Source organism: Psammomys obesus, unplaced genomic scaffold, assembly GCF_907164565.1.
Source record: "Psammomys obesus unplaced genomic scaffold, mPsaObe1.curated_primary_1811, whole genome shotgun sequence".
In the NCBI taxonomy this organism is placed as follows: Eukaryota; Metazoa; Chordata; class Mammalia; order Rodentia; family Muridae; genus Psammomys; species Psammomys obesus.
Window position 1 is genome coordinate 27,924,342 of NW_026592118.1, and position 19,532 is coordinate 27,943,873.

The following is a 19,532-nucleotide window of genomic DNA, read 5'->3' on the forward strand; positions in this document are numbered from 1 at the left end:
TTCCTTCCTTCCTTCCTTCCTTCCTTCCTTCCTTCCTTCCTTCCTTCTTTCCTTCCTTCCCAGTTCTCTGTGTTGCACATGCTAGCTTGTAAATTATCATACAGTCCTGACCAGCCTCAAACTTATGCGTCAGCCACTCAAATGCTGGGTTATAAGTGAGGTGATTTTAGTGGGACCAGCCCTCATAGGCTCGTGTGGGTCCTAAGCTGTTGGACTGTTTGAGAAGGATTAGGAGATGTGGCCTTGGTGGAGGAAGTGTGCAATGGCAGGGGTATGCTTTAAGGTCTCAAAAACCCATACCATTCTTAGTCCTCTTTGTCTCATGCTTGTGGTTGAAGATGTAAACTCTCAGATACTCCTACAGTGCCCTGTCTGCCTGTCTATCTTCCAAGATAGCTGCCATGCTATCTTCCATGATGGTCATAAACTGTAATCTTATGAAACGGTGAGCCCCAAACTCTTTCTTTTATAAGTTGCCTTGATTGTGGTGTTATGTGGTGGCAATAGAAAAATAACTAAGACAGCAGCCAGTGGATGCACACATAACCATACGCTCACCTGGACCTCTCCACTTTGAGTCCAGGAATCAAACCCAAGGACTGGTGCCACCCACTTTCTGGATAGGTATTTCCATGTCAGTGACACAATCAAGACAGTCTTTCACAGACTTACCTGCAGGCAAACCTAATTTAGATAATCATTCACTGACACCACCTCAGTAGATTATAGATTGTGTCAGGTTGACAATTAAGAGCAAACATCATAGTCACCATGCCTGGCTCTGCATATAACTTTTGTTTCCTGTAAAACATAATAGCCTATTTGTTGACTTTTGAATTCTTATTTTGTGTTATTTGTATGTTACATGTTATATATGTGTGTGTGTGTGTATTAGATGTGGTAAAGGCTATATACATTCATTATATATTATATAATTATTATAGTGTGTAAGTGTGTGTGATGATTTTAATCTCTATGAATTAGTAAAGATGTGTTTTGTGTCCTGGGATGTGGAGTATTTTAGAAAAGCTTTTGTGTGCTGTTGAATAGAATGTATATTCTTTGTGTTTGAGTGGAATAATTTGTAAATATCTGTTAAGTCTATTTGATGTATGATGTGAATTAATTCTGATGTTTTGGTTTAATCTTTGTCCAGATGACCTGTCTAGTAGAAAAAATGGGGTATTGAAACTATTAATGGATTGATATTAATCTGTGTCTTTAAACCTAGAAGTACATATTTTATGAAACTAGGTTCCCCAACATGTGGTACATACATGTTTAGGATAGTAATGTCTCTTGGTCCATTGTTCCCCTGATTAGAATGAAGTGTCCCTTTTTTATCTTGTATAATTAGTTTTAGTTTGGTCTATTTTGTCAGATATTAGGATAGTGATTACTACTTGCTTCCTGGTCTTTTTTGATTAGGATACTTTTGTTTAGTCTATGGCAGTGCTTATCTTTAAAGATAAGTTATGTTTCTTGTAAAGTATGGATAGATGAATTTTGCTTCTTGATCCATTCAGCCAGTCAGCCTGTGTCTTTTGATTGAAGAATTGAGGACATTGATATTTAAAGTTATTGTTGAGATGTCTGTTAAATGGTCATTGTGTTGTTGGTTTTGGGGGTTGTGTTCTCAGTGTTACTTTATGGATTCATATTTCTTTCCACAGTCTCTATTGTGCTCATTCCTCCCTTCAGCCTGAAATATTGCTTTCTGTATAAACTTTAGGTTTAGTTTGTTAGATACGATTTTTTTAAGGCTGTTTATATAATGGAAAGTTTTTCTTTATCCTTCGATTATGACAAATAGTTCAGCCAGAAATGTTACTCTGGGCTAGCCATCATAGTCTTTTAGGATTTGGAATGCATTGCTTCAGGTTCTTCTGGCCTTCAATGTTTCCATTGAGAAACCAGCTGTTACTCTGACTGATGGATTTTTATTTTTTTTTCCACATGTGACTTCTGCTTTTTTCTCTTGTATCTTTTGGTCTGCTTTTTTTGTTTGTTTGTTTGTTTGTTTGTTTGTTTTGTATACTTTGTGGTTTAACTATGCTATGGCATGGAGATTTTTTTCTTCTTCTGGTCTTTTTTTCTTCTTCTGGTCTTGTCTGTTTGGTGTTCTGTGTGATTCTTGTGTTTTTATGGGTGTGTCCTTCCTTAGTTTAGCAAAGTTTTCTTCTTTGATCTTACTGAAGGTCTCCTCTGTGCCATTGATTTGGGATTCTCCTTTCTCATGTAGGCCTATAATTTAAAAGTTTGCCTCTCACATTTCCTGTGTACTCCTTTCCCCTCTGTGTGTATGTTTTAGTTTTTCATATTCTTTGCTTATTTTCTTTAGATCCTCAGCTTTATCTTTGATTCCTGACATGCTGTCTTCTGTTTGACTCATTCTACTTGTAAGACTTTCCTTTCAGCTTACTAGTTGAATTACTTACTGGGCTTTTCAATTCCATCTTCATTTCAGCTTAAGTCCTCTTCCAAGTCCTGGGTTGTATAAATTTTGTGCTTCTAAAGAACCCTGACTAATAAAATATGCCTTTTTTTTTGAAAAATATTTTATAGTTTAGTGACCTGCTTTTAATCTTCATGACATTAAGAACAACTTTTCAATAGTTAATACACAATTTATCCAGCTAACTTTCCAGTGACATTTATATTGCTTCTAGTTTGTTGCAATTATAAATAACTTTGCAAAAAATATTCATATGAAAGCCATTGAAAGGCCATTGAGATGGTATAGTGGGTAACCCCCGTTTGATCTCTGGGATCTACGTGGTGAAGGAAGAAAACCAACCCAAAAAATGATCCTTTCACTTCTACACATGTGCTGTGGCAATTGCATGCTCACACACATATACACAAACACAAATAAATGTAAGAAAATATGCATGCAACTAGAGAGATATATAGACTATTAAATGATACTTGAACATGATCACAATCCAAAAAATCATTAAGTAATGTTGTTGCCATACTTTTTAAAAACTTTTATTTACATTTCTTACATCTCTTTCTCCCTACTCCACCCCAATCCCTTCCAACACTGCAACACCAGGTAGGAAAGAGAAAGAGTTAGTGGGAGAAGCGCAGCAGTTCTCTTAGCTGCTTCCTGCTGGTTAGGGTCAACGGGTTCCCAGGAGCCAGTCCAATCCTTGTTTCAGGAGATCTCCAACTTCTTGTCACTGCATCAACAGCAACAGAAGCCACAGGGGAGAAGCAGCAGCAACCTTGTTCTTTTTCAGAGCATTTCCACACTCTCTGGGCTCTGGCATTTATTCTCTCTCCAGAGTCCTCAGATTTAAACTATCTGCAGCTGGCAAAGAGCTCCTCTCAGAGCCCATATAAGGCAAAGAGTTTGCTACTGTGGACCATCTGGATTAGTCCCACATTCCATACCTGGGATTAAAATAAAAACATATTTGTATTTACAACATAATGTTTTGTCAGTGTTTGGCTACAGATAGTGAATTGTGGGACTAAAGAGCTGGCTCAGTAGGTAGGAGCATTGGCTGCTTATCCAGAGGACTTGAGTCGAAGTCCCAGCACCCACATGGCAGCTCACAACTGCCTGTGACTCCCAGGGTCTCCAGCATCCTCTTCTGGCCTCAGGAGCCACTAATAGTCCACCCCAGCATGGATACTGGGAACAGAGCTCTTCCTCTGCAGAAGCAGAGCAGACTCTTCTCATCCACTTAGATGGATGAATTCTTCCAGCCCTGAATTTTTCTTTATTTTTTTCTATTAGGCACTTTATTTACCAGTATTTTTTTCTCAAGTTTTCAAACATTTTCTTAGACTTACAATCTTGGGGAGAGGGACTGAGGAATTGAATCCTATGCCTCTTGAATGTAGAGTATACATTCTGCTACCGAGCTGTAATCCCTATATTCTAATATTAATTCCAGAAATAGTTAAGAAATCTACTTTATTATTATTATTATTATTATTATTATTTGAAAATCCCAAGAAAACAAGTCTTATGTCTTAATTTTCTTTAACACAGAATTGTTGGAATGTATTCTCATGCCTCTCCCAGTGCAGTGGAAAGGAGTTAGTTTACTTCAGCTGTTGTTATGTATAAGCCACATGTGGCTGTCCCTGTGGTTGAACATCTTACTCATGTGATTCTTCATAACCCTCAGTGTATAAATTCTGATACTCTGAATAAAGTTGGCTATTGCATGAGACTTTAGTCCACTTCATTTTCAGGCCTCACTCTCCCATGTTCATACCACCAGCTAGAGCAGTAAATACTTGAAATGTTGGGAATTCAGAAACATGCAACTATTAGTGATTGTGGTATTTTTTATAACGTACATATATAATATATTATTTCAGATTCCCAAATGCTGGAAAATCCTCCTTACTAAGTCGGGTTTCCCATGCAAAACCTGTGATTGCAGATTATGCATGTAAGTATAAGTGGTGTATTTTAGTGTGTGAGATACATTTTCTTTGCATAAAAGTAATAGAACTCTGAGTATAGCTTTAGTTCAAAAGCTTTCAACAGTTAGAATCCATGCATTTCTTATTAATCTTTCAGACCACTACAGTCTCACGAAAGTTTTTTGTCCTTGTTAGGAATTTTGCTGCATTTATTTCTTTGTTATACAATCACTTATTTGGTTTACATAGGATTTTAAAGCTCCTTACCGCCTGTTATACACCATGATAAATACCGGGAAGACAGAGATGAACTTTTTAAAAATTTAATAAGGATTTACTTCTAGGAACCATATTAGACTGTGCTGCTAGAAAAACTGGTAAGCAAAGCCAGCAATGTTGTGACATTAATTATAGTTAGTTTAGGGAGAAAGGAATGAGTACATTTGTGTACACATATGATGGATAAATATAAGGGAAGGGAAGTGTTTTGTTGAAGAGTGTAGGTAAGTGCTGTAGACCTTGAGGGAATGTGCTTGGGCTGAGATATGAATAATAATTATAATTAATCAGTCCTTTAATACAGAGGTGAAGGGTCTTTATGTCATGAAAACAGCCTATCCATGGCTCAGTAGTTACAGTCTGCTTAGAGAAAATGAAATAAGGGATGTAGGGACATGAGCATAAAAATCACATCAACTTGCTTAGCTACATGGGTTGTCTTTCATCTCTTAAACATTTAGAAGACTTCATTCAAGAGATAAAATAGATTTTCCAAAAGTTCTCTTAGCCTATGATATAGAAATTGGTTGGTAGAAAGCATCAAGGCATATAGAAGAGTAACCTGCATGCTAATGTAGGTTAAAGGTGTTACGTGAATAGGATAGAATGTTTGCCATTGTTGGAAAAAAAAAAAAAACAGAATGGCAGAAATCTGAAAATAATAAACCATTCAAAACTTAGAATCTGATGAATTAATTAATTTTGAACTGCTAATTACATGGCCAATGTTGGTTATAACACATGGAACTCCTTAGGAAAATAGAGGTGTTGTAGTTTGCTTTCTCTTGCTAGGATAAACACCATGACAAAATCAATTTGGAAAGGAAAATGTTTGTTTGGATTATAGATTATAATCCATCCTCAAGGGCAGTAAGGAAGGACCTCAAGGCAGGAGCTTGAAGCAGAAATCTCAGAGGAATGCTGCTCTGGCTTGCTCAGCCACCCTTCTTATATAACCCAGGACTACCTGTTTGGAGGTGGCATTGTGCACGGTAGACTAGGGATTACTCCATCGTGTGTGTGTGTGTGTGTGTGTGTGTGTGTGTGTGTGTGTTGTTGTTGTTGTTGTTGTTGTTTTTAAACAAAATCTCAAAGATTCTATTTTACTCAGAAGCTAGATGCTGGGTTGAAAGCCAAACTCAATGTCCCTCCTTTCTACTTCTTGTGCACCTCATCCCTCCATCTGTCCTCTGGACTTCCTTTCACTCTCTATGGTTTTTTTTTTTTTTTTTTTTTCCTGTCAACTGGTGGCTTGCTCCACCTCCTGACCTATGGTTGACTTTATTTAATCCTGTCTACAGAAAGCTCTTAAACTAAAGGTGTGTGCTAGAGCTGAGCCACACCACAACTAGAAACAGGTTTTTCCAGTATACAATCTCTGTGTCAACAGTGTGAACAAATATTCTTTATAAACATATATAATATCTGTATGTTAAAGATATTGAGTGAATATGGTATAATATTTGCAATTATTAAACAAAAAAAATACCATGGAATGGAAGTAATCTAGAAAATAATATAAATATGTATAAATAAGATAAGCCATTCTGTGGTTATTTTTTTAACAATGGCATCTGTTCTATCCTATTCACTCAATGCATGTAACCTAATCTTTCATTGTATCTCATCTAGCTCCTGCACAGCATGCTACCTATTCTTTCTAGATGCACCGGCACTTTAATAAACAAACATGTATATGTCACATAGACATGCCTACAGGCCAGTCTGGTGGCAAGAACTCTTCAACTGAGGTTCCCTTTTCTCAGGTTTGTCAAGTTGACAAGCCAGATTAGCAACAACAGAAGTAAAGACAGTCCCAGGAGAAAGCTAGTGTACAACTCAAATGAGAACAAACTAGAGGGATTTTACTGGGCCCTGTGAAGTGGCTAAGTGAGTAAAGGTACTTGCTGCTAAGCCTGACAGGTCAGTTTTCCATTCGGTGGAAGGAGACAGTGGAATCCTATAGGTTGTCCTTTAACCTCCACATGCACACCATTCCGTGCACAAGTTCCCTCCCCAAATACATACATACATACATACATACATACATACATACATACATACATACATACATACAGGTAATGACATTTTAAGGAGAAAAGAAAGAAAAGTTTTACTGCAAAATTAGTGATTGTGATCAGAATCTAAATTGTGAGCACCTAACTGTTCTTAAGCTGCCCCTGGCCATGCAATAGCATTTCAGGCCAGAGCACAGATGTCTCTGTTTTTTTTTTAAAGTAAAATGTGTCAGGGCTTGGCACTCTCCAATAGGTTGGGTCTTTGGTTGGGCCAGGCATTGGTTGTGCATTCCCTCGATATCTACTCTATCTTTATCTCTGTACATCTTGTAGGTAGGACAAATTTTGGGTCGAAGTTTTTGTGGGTAAGATGTAGCAGATGTGCAGCTTAAGCTTCATGTGGGCCCTCTAGTAAGGGAAATGGGGACTGCATAGGACAGGGACTCACTTGCTAGCTTGATCACTTTTCCCTGTGTGCCTTACCAGGCCACAGGGGAAGAGGACACACTCAGTCCTGATGCAACTTGATGAGCTGGGGTGAATGGGAAAGGGAGCTCCCATTTTCTAAGAAAAAGAGGAGAGGGAAGGAGGGAGTGTGGAACTGGGAGAGAGGAGGGATAGGACTATAACAATGATGTAAAGTAACTAAAAAAATAAAGAGATAGATAGATATAAAATGTGAATGACAGATAACTGTAGCTTCCATTTCAACAAATTAAAATAAGATTAAATATTCAGAAGATAGATATTCATTCTGTATGTAAGGTTGACATTTTTTAGAGAATTAGTCTTTTATTCTTTCCTTAATTTAACTGTCATTTTTCCTTTCAGTTACAACGCTAAGGCCTGAAATTGGAAAGATAATGTACAATGATTTCAAACAGGTTGGTAGTTTTAAAGTAAAACACAGTTTGGTTTTGGTGTGAGGAGTATATTTGTTGGTTTTGGGTTTTTTTTTGTTTTTTTGTAATAGAACTTTTTAAAAATATATTTTTATTGTTTACATTTGTGTGTATATCTTTATATGAAGTCAGGTGGGACTCAGATTTACTGGAGCTGCAGTTATAGGCAGTTGTGAGCTACCTGATTGGTGCCAGGAACTGAACTGAATTCCTCTGCAAGAATAATATGTGCTCTTAACCACTGAGCCATCTCTTGCCTGGTAGTAGGATTTTTATATTTACATGTGTCTGTGGTCTTAGAGGAAAAAACTAAGAGGTGTTTTGTTTTATTTTTTATGATAAGTACAACTATGAACAAAGTAATTCTGCTCAGCATTGTTATAGTAAAACAATGTAGTTTCCTCTTACAAATTGTATGTTGACTTCATCCCTATAGAATTATCTCTTTGTTATATATTACCTAGTGTCTGTGTTCTCAGTACATAAACATATTTTACTACCTCAGTGAATTGCTAATTTCTAGTTCTTGAAAGGACTTTTTATAGAAGCGATAGCACTTCTACCAAAATTGTTTAATTCCAAGTTTCTGGTTCTGAGGGAAAAGGTTTCATTAGGGTTTACTTATATTCTTCATAAGGAAGTACTATAGAGTTAATTTATATATACAGAGAAGCCTGCACGTGGATGTTTCTAACAGCTTTATTCATAATTACTAGAACTTTGAAACAATCAAGGTTCTCAGTGTATGAAAGGATTAACTGTGTTACATCTGGAGAATGGAATAGTCAGTTTTAAAAATTAATAGATTCTGAATCCATGAAAACATAAAATCTTGAATACATATAGCTCAGTGAAAGACTCCAAAAGGCTGTTTTCTTCCAATTTCAACTATTCATACTCATACTGTGACAAAAACAAAAAGGTCAGTTTAGCCAAGAGAAAGAAAGGAGGGACAAGTGGACGAAGCCCAGAGGATTCTTAGGATAGGGAAATTACTCCATGTGTTACTATTACTAATCATGCATTATTTATCAAATCGTACAAAATATATATGATCATGGATGAACCGTATGTAAAGTGTGGACCTTAACTGGTAATGATGTGTGACTGTGTTCATGAAATTTTAAGGCACAATTCAGAAGACTTGAGTAGTGATGTGATGTAGAGAGAATAAAAAATAAAACTATAACTATTAGTATTAAATGCTCAATAAACTTACAGTGTATAGTATATGTTGAACATACTGAGCAGTATATAGAAAAGAAGAACATTATTTATGCCTAATGTTTAAGAGATAGCAATAGAAATTTCTGAAGGAAATCTTAGGATGTGAGACCCTTGCTGTGCACACACTGTTATATAGCCATAGCTTCCCTTCAGGCTAGGAATCGCTTCCACATTGAGCGTGGGTAATGGTGCTTCTTCTTCCTTACTTCATCTCAGATCATCTGGGTGGGCTAGGGACTGCAGTAACAAGTGATGCCTGGTCCCCAGAGACTTCAAACTAAATCTCTTATGGATTTCTCTGGCTATTTGTTTGTAACTGCTGTTCCCTCAGTGATCACAATGAGGCCCAGTGAGGCCTGAGATGCCTAAAGCGACTGTTGATAATTGGGGCCTGCTGGAGCACTGTGGGATGGTCCATCGTTCCACTGTGTAGGAATAGCCAATAATCCTGCCATTACGCGAGCAGAAAAGGAGCAATGCTGTCATTTACAAATGGATATAAACCTTTAAAAATACAGGCTGAATTTGCTAAATGTGAATGTTAATGAATTGTGCTTATAAAAGCTATGGTTTTATTAAAAAAAATTCATAAGTACAATACAGTTTATAGAACGACAGCCTGGTGGGCCCAGTGTGATAGCTCCTTAGGTAGAGGAGCTATCATGCCAGACTGATGGCCTGAGTTCAATCGCTGTAGCCCACAGGTGGCGAGAGAAAACTGACTACTGAGAATTGTCCTCTGCCCTCATGTATGTTCTCGCTCATGTGTGCCTGTGCACATCCAAAAATATGCACACAGCGATAACTTATTTGAGTTATTTGTGAAAAGAAAAATTTGCATATTTACATTATTAGTAACTGTTAAATTAATAAATATTCAACTGACCCCCCTAATATCTATAAATTGGTAGGCTGATGTGTTAAAATGGGACTTAAATATCTGGTAACAAAAGATTTTAACATTTATTTCAAAGATGTAATAGAGTGATTGATTAGAAATTATATATGAAATTTGAAAATTTGGGGATAAGTTGAACTTGGTTTCATTTCTTTTTCTTTGTCATCAAATGATTAATTTTGTATTAGATTTCAGTAGCTGATCTCCCAGGTTTGATAGAAGGAGCACATATGAACAAAGGAATGGGCCACAAATTCCTCAAGCATTTAGAGAGAACCAGACAGCTGCTGTTTGTTGTAAGTCATATATATATAGATGCAAATGTAACTTGTTTTTCCTAGAAATATGTTGTAAATAAGCATTGATGGACTTTTACATATTTTATGATGCTGATAAAAGATTTCACAACCTGGTGACATCACAGCCATCTCAGATCTGTGTTCACACTCTTGAGTTCACACAATGATAAAATCATCGGATGTGTCTTCTGAAAGTTGCCCTGGTATTAAATAGTACATGACTGTACTAGTAAATATCACTCCAGTGAGTTTGTTCCAACGGGGGATAGTGCAGGATGTAATATTTGTTTATAATATGGGAATGGAAGTGCTGTTGTACTGTATCCTATGAACGTTTGATTTTGGTATACTCATATAGTTTCTCTTTTTTGTCTCTCTCTTTGGTTTTTTGAGACAGGATTTCTCTGTTGTCCTGGACTCACTTTATAGACCAAGCTGGCCTCTAACTCACAGATATCCACCTGTCTCTGCCTCCCTGAGTGCTGGGATTAAAGGCGTGTGCCACCACACCCAGCCAACTCACTCTTTCATTCTTAATTGGTGATGCTTGAGTCCTGGGTGAGCATGCCAATATTGGTATCAGTTACCTATGTTAGTTTTTCATCAGTGATTCATCATTAATGCTTATAGTTGTCATGACAGCTCAGTTTCTGTTATTGCACTGAATGAGCAGAACCAGTAACATATAGATTGAGAAGTTATTTCTTGTTGACTTACTGAGAGAAAACATTTCTAACCATAAAACTGAATAACCATTTTATGTTGTGTGTCTTCTGTCTTTTTAGGTTGATATTTCTGGATTTCAGCTTTCTTCTGTAACTCCATACAGAACAGCATTTGAAACTATAATGCTTCTTACAAAAGTAAGTTTTTTGATTTACTTTGTCCTGGACTAGTCCACTAAGTAGGCATGTCATGTAGTAACCACATAGCAACCACCTTTTTAAAGATTTTATATCGGTTAAAAAATCAAAGTTGCTATTTTCATTTTTTCAATATCCCATTCTTCAAACTATCAAATGTATAACTTTCTCCTCTGTGCTACATCACATCACATCTTCTTTCTTCTGTGCTGGCATCTTCTTGATATTCTCCACTTAGGAACTATACTCACTTTTTTTCCCTCTTTTTTTGGAGGTACTGATGATCAAACCATGAATGCTACACAAGCATTCTACCACTGAGCTACTATCCCAGCACATTTCGTAACATTTAAGCAACATGACTGTCATTGTATGATCTTACCTACTGTCACTGTTTCCCATTGTTGCTTACAATGAATGTACCCTTGACTGCCCAGTCTATAACTGACAAGCACATCATTTTCTTATGCTTTAGACTGGACACTTACTAGTCATCTTTGAATGTTGTGCTAACCTCTCAAAATAAGAGACAAAAAAAGCTACCCGTTTTTGTTTTAATTCTTTAGCCACTCCCACAACTTTATTGAAATTCAATGCAACAGATATTAAATTGTTATAATTATCATCTGAGTCTTATCTCTCTTGAATCTAGTTACTTACATTAGGCTCTAGGCAAAAATCAGCTGCTTTTGGGAAGTCATGTGAGTTAACATCCTATTCACATTGCTTAGCAAGACACATTTACTGAATGTCTTCTTTTGTTAGTTTTATAGTTATTGGGATTTATTTCCTTGTGATGATATGACTGGACTGTAGATTTTCTAGGTTCTTAGATAAAGATCACCATAACCTTCACTTATAAACATACTATTATAAGATTAGTTGCTTTTCCTTCTTATTTAAAGGAGTTGGAGTTATACAAAGAGGAACTGCAGACAAAACCTGCACTCTTGGCAGTTAATAAGATGGACTTGCCAGATGCCCAAGTTAAACTTCATGAATTGGTGAAGCAGCTCCAGAGCCCTGAAGGTAACACGATCATTCACTTCATCCTGTCTGCAGTACTAGATATGTGTACTAGCTGGGACTTTTGTTTTGTCTTTTTGGTGGAGGTGTTAAGTTTTTGAAACAGGGTCTCCTGTAGACCAGGATGGCTTCAAATTTGTCGTTTAGCTGAGAATTGTCTTGAGTTCCTGCCTCCACCTCCCAGGCCCTGGAATTACAGGCATGTACTACTGTGGCCAATAATTGTGAAGTTTCAATGGGAAAGAAAACTAATAGTTTCCACTCTTAGAAACTCTATATTTGAAGAAAGAACAAAATTTATGAAGCACTGAAAAAGCATTGACCAGCCATTATTAAGTTTCAACATGAGTTCAGTTAAGTTAGAAAAAGAAAAAAAGATTACTTAGGCCCAAAAAGGTCAGGCTTTATAGAAATAAAATGTATATGGCCTTTAAAGGATGCGAGGAGGCCCTAGAGAGATATCCCAGCCATTGAGAGCACATCCTGTTCTTGTGGAGGACCAGAGTTTTTTCCAGCGTCCATGTCAGCTACCTCATAATACCTGTAACTCCAACCTCAGGGGAATCCAATGCCTCTGGTGCTCACACACATCTCCACACCCAGATACCCATTCATACATTTAAATAAAGACAAAATAAAACTTTTTGTTTCTCTTTTGAAGTTTTCTGTTTTGTTTTGTTTTATTCTTTGCTTGTTTATTTTGTTTTTTGAGACAGGGTTTCCCATCTGTGGCCTTGGCTGTCCTGGATTCCCTTTATATACCAGGCTGGCCTTGAACTCACAAAGATCCCCCTGCCTCTGCCTCCCCGAGCTCTGGGATTAATGGTGTGTGCCACCATGCCTGGCTTCTTGTTTTTTTTTTTTGTTTGTTTGTTTTTTTGTTGTTGTTGTTTTTTGTTTATTTAATTTGTTTGTTTTTTCTTATTTTTAGGTGAGGTGTCCTAATGTACCCCTGGCTGCCTAGAAACACTATGTAGACTAGTCTGACTTTAAAGTCATAGCAATCCACCTGCCACTGCCTCCTGAGCTGTGGACCATTGTGCACAGTTAAAAGTAAACACATCTTTAAAGAAAGAAGGCAAAACTAAAACTCTGGAGATGTGGGTAAAAGGAGAAAAAGTCAGCAATTACCTGTTAAGCTTAACAGGTTTTGTCAGCCCCAGAACATTGTTTCACTAGTACACACTGGATTTAAACAAATCAGTAGGGCTTTACTTTTCTTTCTTGTTTTTTTTTTTTTTTTTTTTTTTTTTTTTTTTTTTTTTTTTTTTTTTTGAGATTTTATATATGTATGGCTGTTTTGTCTGCATGTATGTCTGTGCACCGTGTGTGTGTCTGATGAAAGATGTCAAATCTTCCTGGTCTGGAGTTACAGACAGCTCTTAGTTGGTATCCTGGAACTGAACCTGGGTCCTCGGAAGAGCAGCCAATGCTCTTAACTGCTGAGCCAGCTCTCTGGCCCTCAGAGCCAGCAGTTCTAAAGAGGCTTTTTGTTCTATTTATATGAACTTAGTAACTCTGAAGCATATTAGTTTTTAGAAGAGAACATTTAGTTCAGTGCTTATGGGAGCAGAAAATAAATTCTGTGACTAAAAGGATTTGTCTAAGAAATCAAATGGAAATACTTCCACTGTCTAAAGAAACTGAGAGGAACTATCTTAGTCACTGTCCTATTGCTCTTAAGAGATGCCCTGACAGAAGCAATTCTTATAAAGGAAAGCATTTAACTGGGTGCTCTCTTACAGTTTCAGAGGCTTGTTATTCCATTGTTGTCAGGATGGGGCCATAGCGGCATGCATGGCACTGGAGCAGTAGCTGAGAGCTACATCCAGATCTACAGGCAGAAAGACAGAGAGACAGACAGACACTGGGCCATATGTGGGCTTTTTGAAATGTCAAAGCCCACCACCAGTGACACACTTCCTCCAACAAGGCTCTAGTCCTATCATATAGTGACACTCCCTGGTGACTGAGGATTCAAATATATGAGCCTACAGGAGCCACTCTTATTCAAACCACCACAGGGACTCTGCAGACTTTGGAAAACTGAGTGTTGTAGAACACTTTTATCCTGAGGTGATGGTGCTTCCAACTTTTGGGGACTAGGAGAGAGCCTCATGCACAAATGGCAAGTGGCCATCTGCTTTGAAGAATACTGATTCTTTCCTTTATGTTACTGGAATGATAAATGGGTAAAACAGACATTCACATACTAGGACTAGCAGACAGCACCAAGGCCATTTTTCTTCTCTTGAAAAGCATTCCCCTACATAATATACATGTTAGAACTGTCCCTGAGTTAGTAAGTTAGCCTTGGGACATAAATACTCCCTAATAGTCTTCAGTCCTTAATTCCATTTGCCTCATCAGGTCAGTAGGTATCTTTGTTCATTGGTCTGTGAGTGTGACTCAGGAGCTGGACCACCACAACTCTTGAGTTTGTCTCTCTAGACTTTCTTGGAGATTTTTAACTCTTAGAAGTCAGGCGCTGTGATGATTTCAGCCTACCTATTTTAGTTTATATGACAGTTGGCCCATCTAGTCAGTATACTGGTCCCTCTCTCCCACCGACATAGTGTTAGGGAAAAGAGAAAGCCATGCAGCATCCTAAGGGATTGATTGGACTCAGATAAAATGATCTGCCCTTGAACCGTTTGGCTTAATGCTGCAGTTTTAAATGTGGATCCTGGCCTCCATTTAAAGTGTTAAAACTTGTATGTATTCTAAACTAAGCCATGTTCCAAATGATGTCATTGTTTTTATGGAAACTGTCAGTGTCTATTTTGCCTCATTTTATTTTGTCTTCTCAAGCAAATTTTATTATTGCTTTAAGTATTGTCATGGTTTACCTAATATTTTTTCTTCATTTGGTTTAAAATAAATGTGTCCCAACAGTTGTTTATGAAGTGCTTCCCATGTGCTAAGACCTACCATTGTCAGTAGGAAAACAAAGATCCCAAGAGGTTGTGAGACAGGGCCGACCAGGAAAGAGTTGCAGATGCTAAGTTGTCAGTTCCATAGTTTTGACTTTGTTTTTTAAAAGGCAATGAACACCACCTGTTCTTTGTTTCAGATTTCCTGCAGTTATTTGAAAAAAACATGATTCCAGAGAAGGCTGTAGAGTTCCAGCATATCCTCCCCATCTCAACAGTTACTGGTGAAGGGATTGAGGAATTGAAGACCTGTGTAAGGAAGATGCTGGATGAACAGGACCACAAAGAAAATGATGCCTATCATAGGAAACAGTTGCTTAGTTTGCAGATGTCCAGTTCAGCACCTTAGAGGGAGCCACAGCAAAGCGTGCTATTGCCATTTCCTGAAAAGGCAGCATTTACATCTAGGAAAGCCTCTTGATGGGCTGCTTCTTGGTTCTAAGGAAGAAGAAAATCATGTTGTTCAAAACATGGATGATCCTAGAATGCATTATGTTTAAAGGAATCGGGCAGACACAGCAAGGCAAATATCATGTGGTCTCACTCACACGTGGAATCTTAAAACAACAAATTAAATCTGAAAAATGTTGATTATTTATATTATAAACAGGAGCTAGAAAGTTAAGAGATGTTGGTCAAAGATACAAACTTTCAGTGAAACTCTGCAGCTCTGTTTATACTTAGAACAACATCTGCATATTTTGAAAATTTGTTAAAAAGTAGGTTTAAGTGTTCTGGCCACAAAAATAATCTGAGAAAATATGTATTTTAAAACAGCTTGATTTTTTTTTTAATTTCAAAACATGCTCTATATAATAAAGACAAATGTATAATTTTATGTCAATTAAAACTGGTAGTGAAATTATAATACTTTGAAAGCTTTTTCACATCTTTAAAATATTATTTATAAGTAGGTTTCCTGATACATTTGTCATCATTCAGGAGGATAAATTTTTCTCCTCCTCTTCTGGTTTTAGCTCAGCAAGGTGATTTCATTTTACATGAAGTATACACAAAAGCCAGACTGGGCTAGCAAGCACACTGAGACCATCAGGACTCCTATAGTTTATCCCTGGTGTGGGTGGTGACTGGGTCTCATCCCATTGGTGGGAGCTCAACAGTTTGTCTAATGGCTAATTGGGTCAAAGGGGACTATTCAGGAAATGTGAGCCTTCACTGGTTAAACTACTTTGATTTTAAAGTTTCTCACAATTACCCCTCTATTTTTTTTCCAAATTTAGGCAGCATGTGTTGGCCATTTGAAGTCTAATATTCATATAGTCGATGTGTGAGCATACCTTCCAGGCAGATACACTTTCTTCTTTTGTTTTTTTTTTGTTTGTTTGTTTGTTTTTTTTTGTTTGTTTTGTTTTGTTTTTTTTTTTTGAGACAGGGTTTCTCTATGTAGCCTTGGCTGTCCTGGTTGGTAGACCAGGCTGGCCTCAAACTCACAGAGATCAGCTTGCCTGTGCCTCTGCGAGTGCTGGGATCAGAGGTGTGTACCACCATGCCTGCCTCAGGTGTGTTTTCTTAATTCCTGCCTAAAAAAAGCTTACAAATAGAGTTGTTTTTTTTTTTTTTCCTTTAAGTGAAATTTATTATAAAATGTACATACTCATTTAAAAAAATAAATTCAGGCAGTATACAGGAGTATGAGGTAAAAAAAACATTTCTGTTTGCTGAGACCTTTCAGTCTTTCTCTGGGAGAAATCTGTCAGTAGCTTATATTTTTATGGAAATTTTTACTGTTTTTCCCCACAAATGAGTTCACTGTAATTTTCTTTCTTTCTTTCTTTCTTTCTTTCTTTCTTTCTTTCTTTCTTTCTTTCTTTCTTTCTTTCTTTTTTTTTTTCCTTCTCCTTCTTCCTTTTACAAAGTAACAGCAAGTTAATGGGCTTTAAAAAATTTCCTCAGCCAAGCATGATGGTGTAGACCTGTAATCACAGCACTTGGGGAGGAGGAGCCTTCCTGGGCGACATAGCAGGCTTGAGGTCTGTCTGGATTTCTTTAATAGTACGTCTTAGTTTATTACCATGTGTATATCGGTGTTTTGCTTGCCAAGTAATCTGTGTTTCATGTGATTGAAATGCCTGTGGCAGCCAAAAGAGGGCTCGAATATCCTGGAACTGGATTCCCCACAGTTGGGAGCTGCCACGTAGGTTCAGGAAATCAGACCCAGGGCCTCTGCAAGAGCAGCGCATGTTTTGAACTGCTGAGCAATCTCTCCAGCCCCTTTCTTTAATACTACTTTTTATTTGTAAAAATTATTTGATAATTTAATGCTTAGTTGCAAGTGGGGTAATTGACCTCTTTTTAAAAATAGGGTTCTTTTTAATTGTATGTTGATTTGGACTTGAGTTTCTTCAGACCTGATAGTACTTTGATAAAATATTTTCATTTTATTCTTGTTTCTGTTCCCAATGCCCATCCTCATTTCTAGTTTTGGGGCTAGTTTTCCTTGTGTCTCTTTTTTTCTTCACTGCATGGGCATTTGGGGCGCTGTGCAGGGTGCGGCACATGCAGAGCTGCAAAGAACAGACGGAAGGCTTATTCTGCTAGCACTGCACAGTGGGAGCTGCAGGGAGCGCGCATGGCCTACTTCCTGACAAAGAAGTGAGCTTGCCCCGTTTACACTGCTCAGCTTACATGACTGAGGCTGGGCTTGTTACACGCTTGTCCTCACAGTGCCCTCTTCAGCTCTCTTCTCCTACAAACAAGTAGCGGTAAGGACAGCTTCACAAGGTAGATGTAAGGGTCTACACTCTGATCTGATTTTGTCCTTGCTGAGGGATGTAAAGTTTGAAGACGAAGAGGAATATGTTTGTCAGTGATGCCTAGGCAACTTATTAAAGCAGTTCGTGGTTTATTGTTTAATTATTGAAATGTTCCATGTACTAGTATTTTCTAGTTATTGAAGGTATGGCCTATTTAACCCCTTTTAAAAACTGTTCAGTTTTTTTCTGAGCGAAGGGAAGAAACCCCAGATTTTTAAAAACAGTTTAGTGTGTGTGTTTGTGTGTGTGTATGCATGTATGTCAATGAGGCTTTAGACTGAATCCCTCTGAGCTGCGGTTTATACACACTGCAGGATGCCAGGCTTGTTCTGGGTACTGGGATCCGAACCTTGATCCTCACGACTGTATAGCAGCTCTTTTGGGTTGTGAGCCTAACATTGCCATCTCCCCAGTCCTAGATTCTTGGTCAGTTATTTTAAAAACAAACAAGTAAATAAATACATACATACATACATACATACATACATACATACATACATACATATTCAAGATACTGGGCTTTCCCCCTGGCAAATTTTGTTTTTTCCAAGTCTGTTACATTTCAAAATATATTTTCAAAATACCTACTTTTAGAATATTTAGTAATTATATTAGTTCATAGCCAGCCTACTAGTCTGCTGCTTACAGCAGACTTTCACTAAATTCCAGAAGTCTTTCCAGAGCTTGCCGTATCGGATGACTGGTATGAAATACATTATGCTCATTATGCTAAGACACTTTGCCAAACAGCATATTGCAGTCTGAAGTTAAATCTGGGTTCTGAAAACTTTACGTAAAAATTTTGCGGCATTAGTTATCTTCCTTTGTGCTAGACCGCCGCGCATTGTTTACCAGCAGGTACGTAGTCTAGGAAATGCACCCTTAGGTGATTTCATAGTTTGAAGCATCACGGAATATGCACTTGCAGAAGCTAAGACAGCCACAACGTCACCAGTGGTCCCACCCCTGTGTACGCAGTCGCCTTCATCATGGCCACAAGCGTTTCCTGCGAAATAACAAATAAGAGCTATGTAAAGAGAAACGTCTGCTTTTGAAAAATACTATTTGTTTGTAACCGGTGGGGGCGGGGGGAGGAGTTGGGAGCATGTGGAAGTCAGAGGACAGTTTTGTGGAGGCGGTTTTTGTCTTCATAGTTGGGGTATGTTGCTGGGATCAAGGTCAGGTCTCCACATGTATGCAGTCACTGCTTTTCCACACCGTTTATCTCAGTGGCCTAAGTCTGCTTCTATAGAGGACAGGTTACGTGAAGCGTCTGCTATTTTAGGTTTTATCCACATCACCATTAAGCTGTATTTCCATTGAGTGCAGGTGCTTTGCAATGATAAAAGGTGGGGTTGGCGATTTAGCTCAGTGGTAGAGCAAGGCCCTGGGTTCGGTCCTCAGCTCTGGAAAAAAAAAAAAGACAAAATAGCGGTGATAAAAGGTGAAGATTCTTTGAGGCAGGAAAGGAAAGCTAAAACTCTCTTGACAGAGATGGCCAGTGGTTAAGAGCACAGTTGCTCTTGCAGAGGACCCACACGGAGGCTTACAACAAGAGTCTGTAGCTGCAGTTCCACAGCATGTTCTGTCCTCTTCTGTCCTCCACAAGCACCAGGCACAGCCACAGTGGGCAGACATGCATGAAGGTATAGCTATCCAAATAGAAGAAAAATAAATGAGTCTTAAAAGAATCTCTGGACAAAAAAAGAAACACATAAACACAAGAGATATTTTCTAATTTGTAAGGTAAGATTGAAAAGCCAGTTAGCAAAGGTACCTTCCATGCAGAAATTATGGCCTGAATGAAGGGACCACAGCTAGCCCAAGCGTGGCAAACATGGCACCAGCAGGCTTTGAGCTCTCCAATTCCCTCTGCCTTGCTAAGAACTGTCATGTTACATTCCTAAAGCTAGCCACCATGGTC

General features: G+C 37.9%; 1 protein-coding gene across 1 annotated transcript in view; it reads left to right on the forward strand.

Annotated features, from left to right (window-relative positions):
- The window catches only part of Gtpbp10 (GTP binding protein 10), a 21,010-nt gene extending 5,232 nt beyond the window's left edge, over positions 1-15,778 (forward strand). Inside the window, exons 5-10 of the mRNA XM_055612786.1 lie at positions 4,342-4,415; positions 7,518-7,570; positions 9,902-10,009; positions 10,798-10,875; positions 11,781-11,904; positions 14,975-15,778. Coding sequence (XP_055468761.1) covers positions 4,342-4,415; positions 7,518-7,570; positions 9,902-10,009; positions 10,798-10,875; positions 11,781-11,904; positions 14,975-15,183 — 646 coding nt within the window. The 3' untranslated portion in view covers positions 15,184-15,778. The remainder of the gene's footprint in view (positions 1-4,341; positions 4,416-7,517; positions 7,571-9,901; positions 10,010-10,797; positions 10,876-11,780; positions 11,905-14,974) is intronic.
- The last annotated feature ends 3,754 nt before the right edge of the window (positions 15,779-19,532 follow it).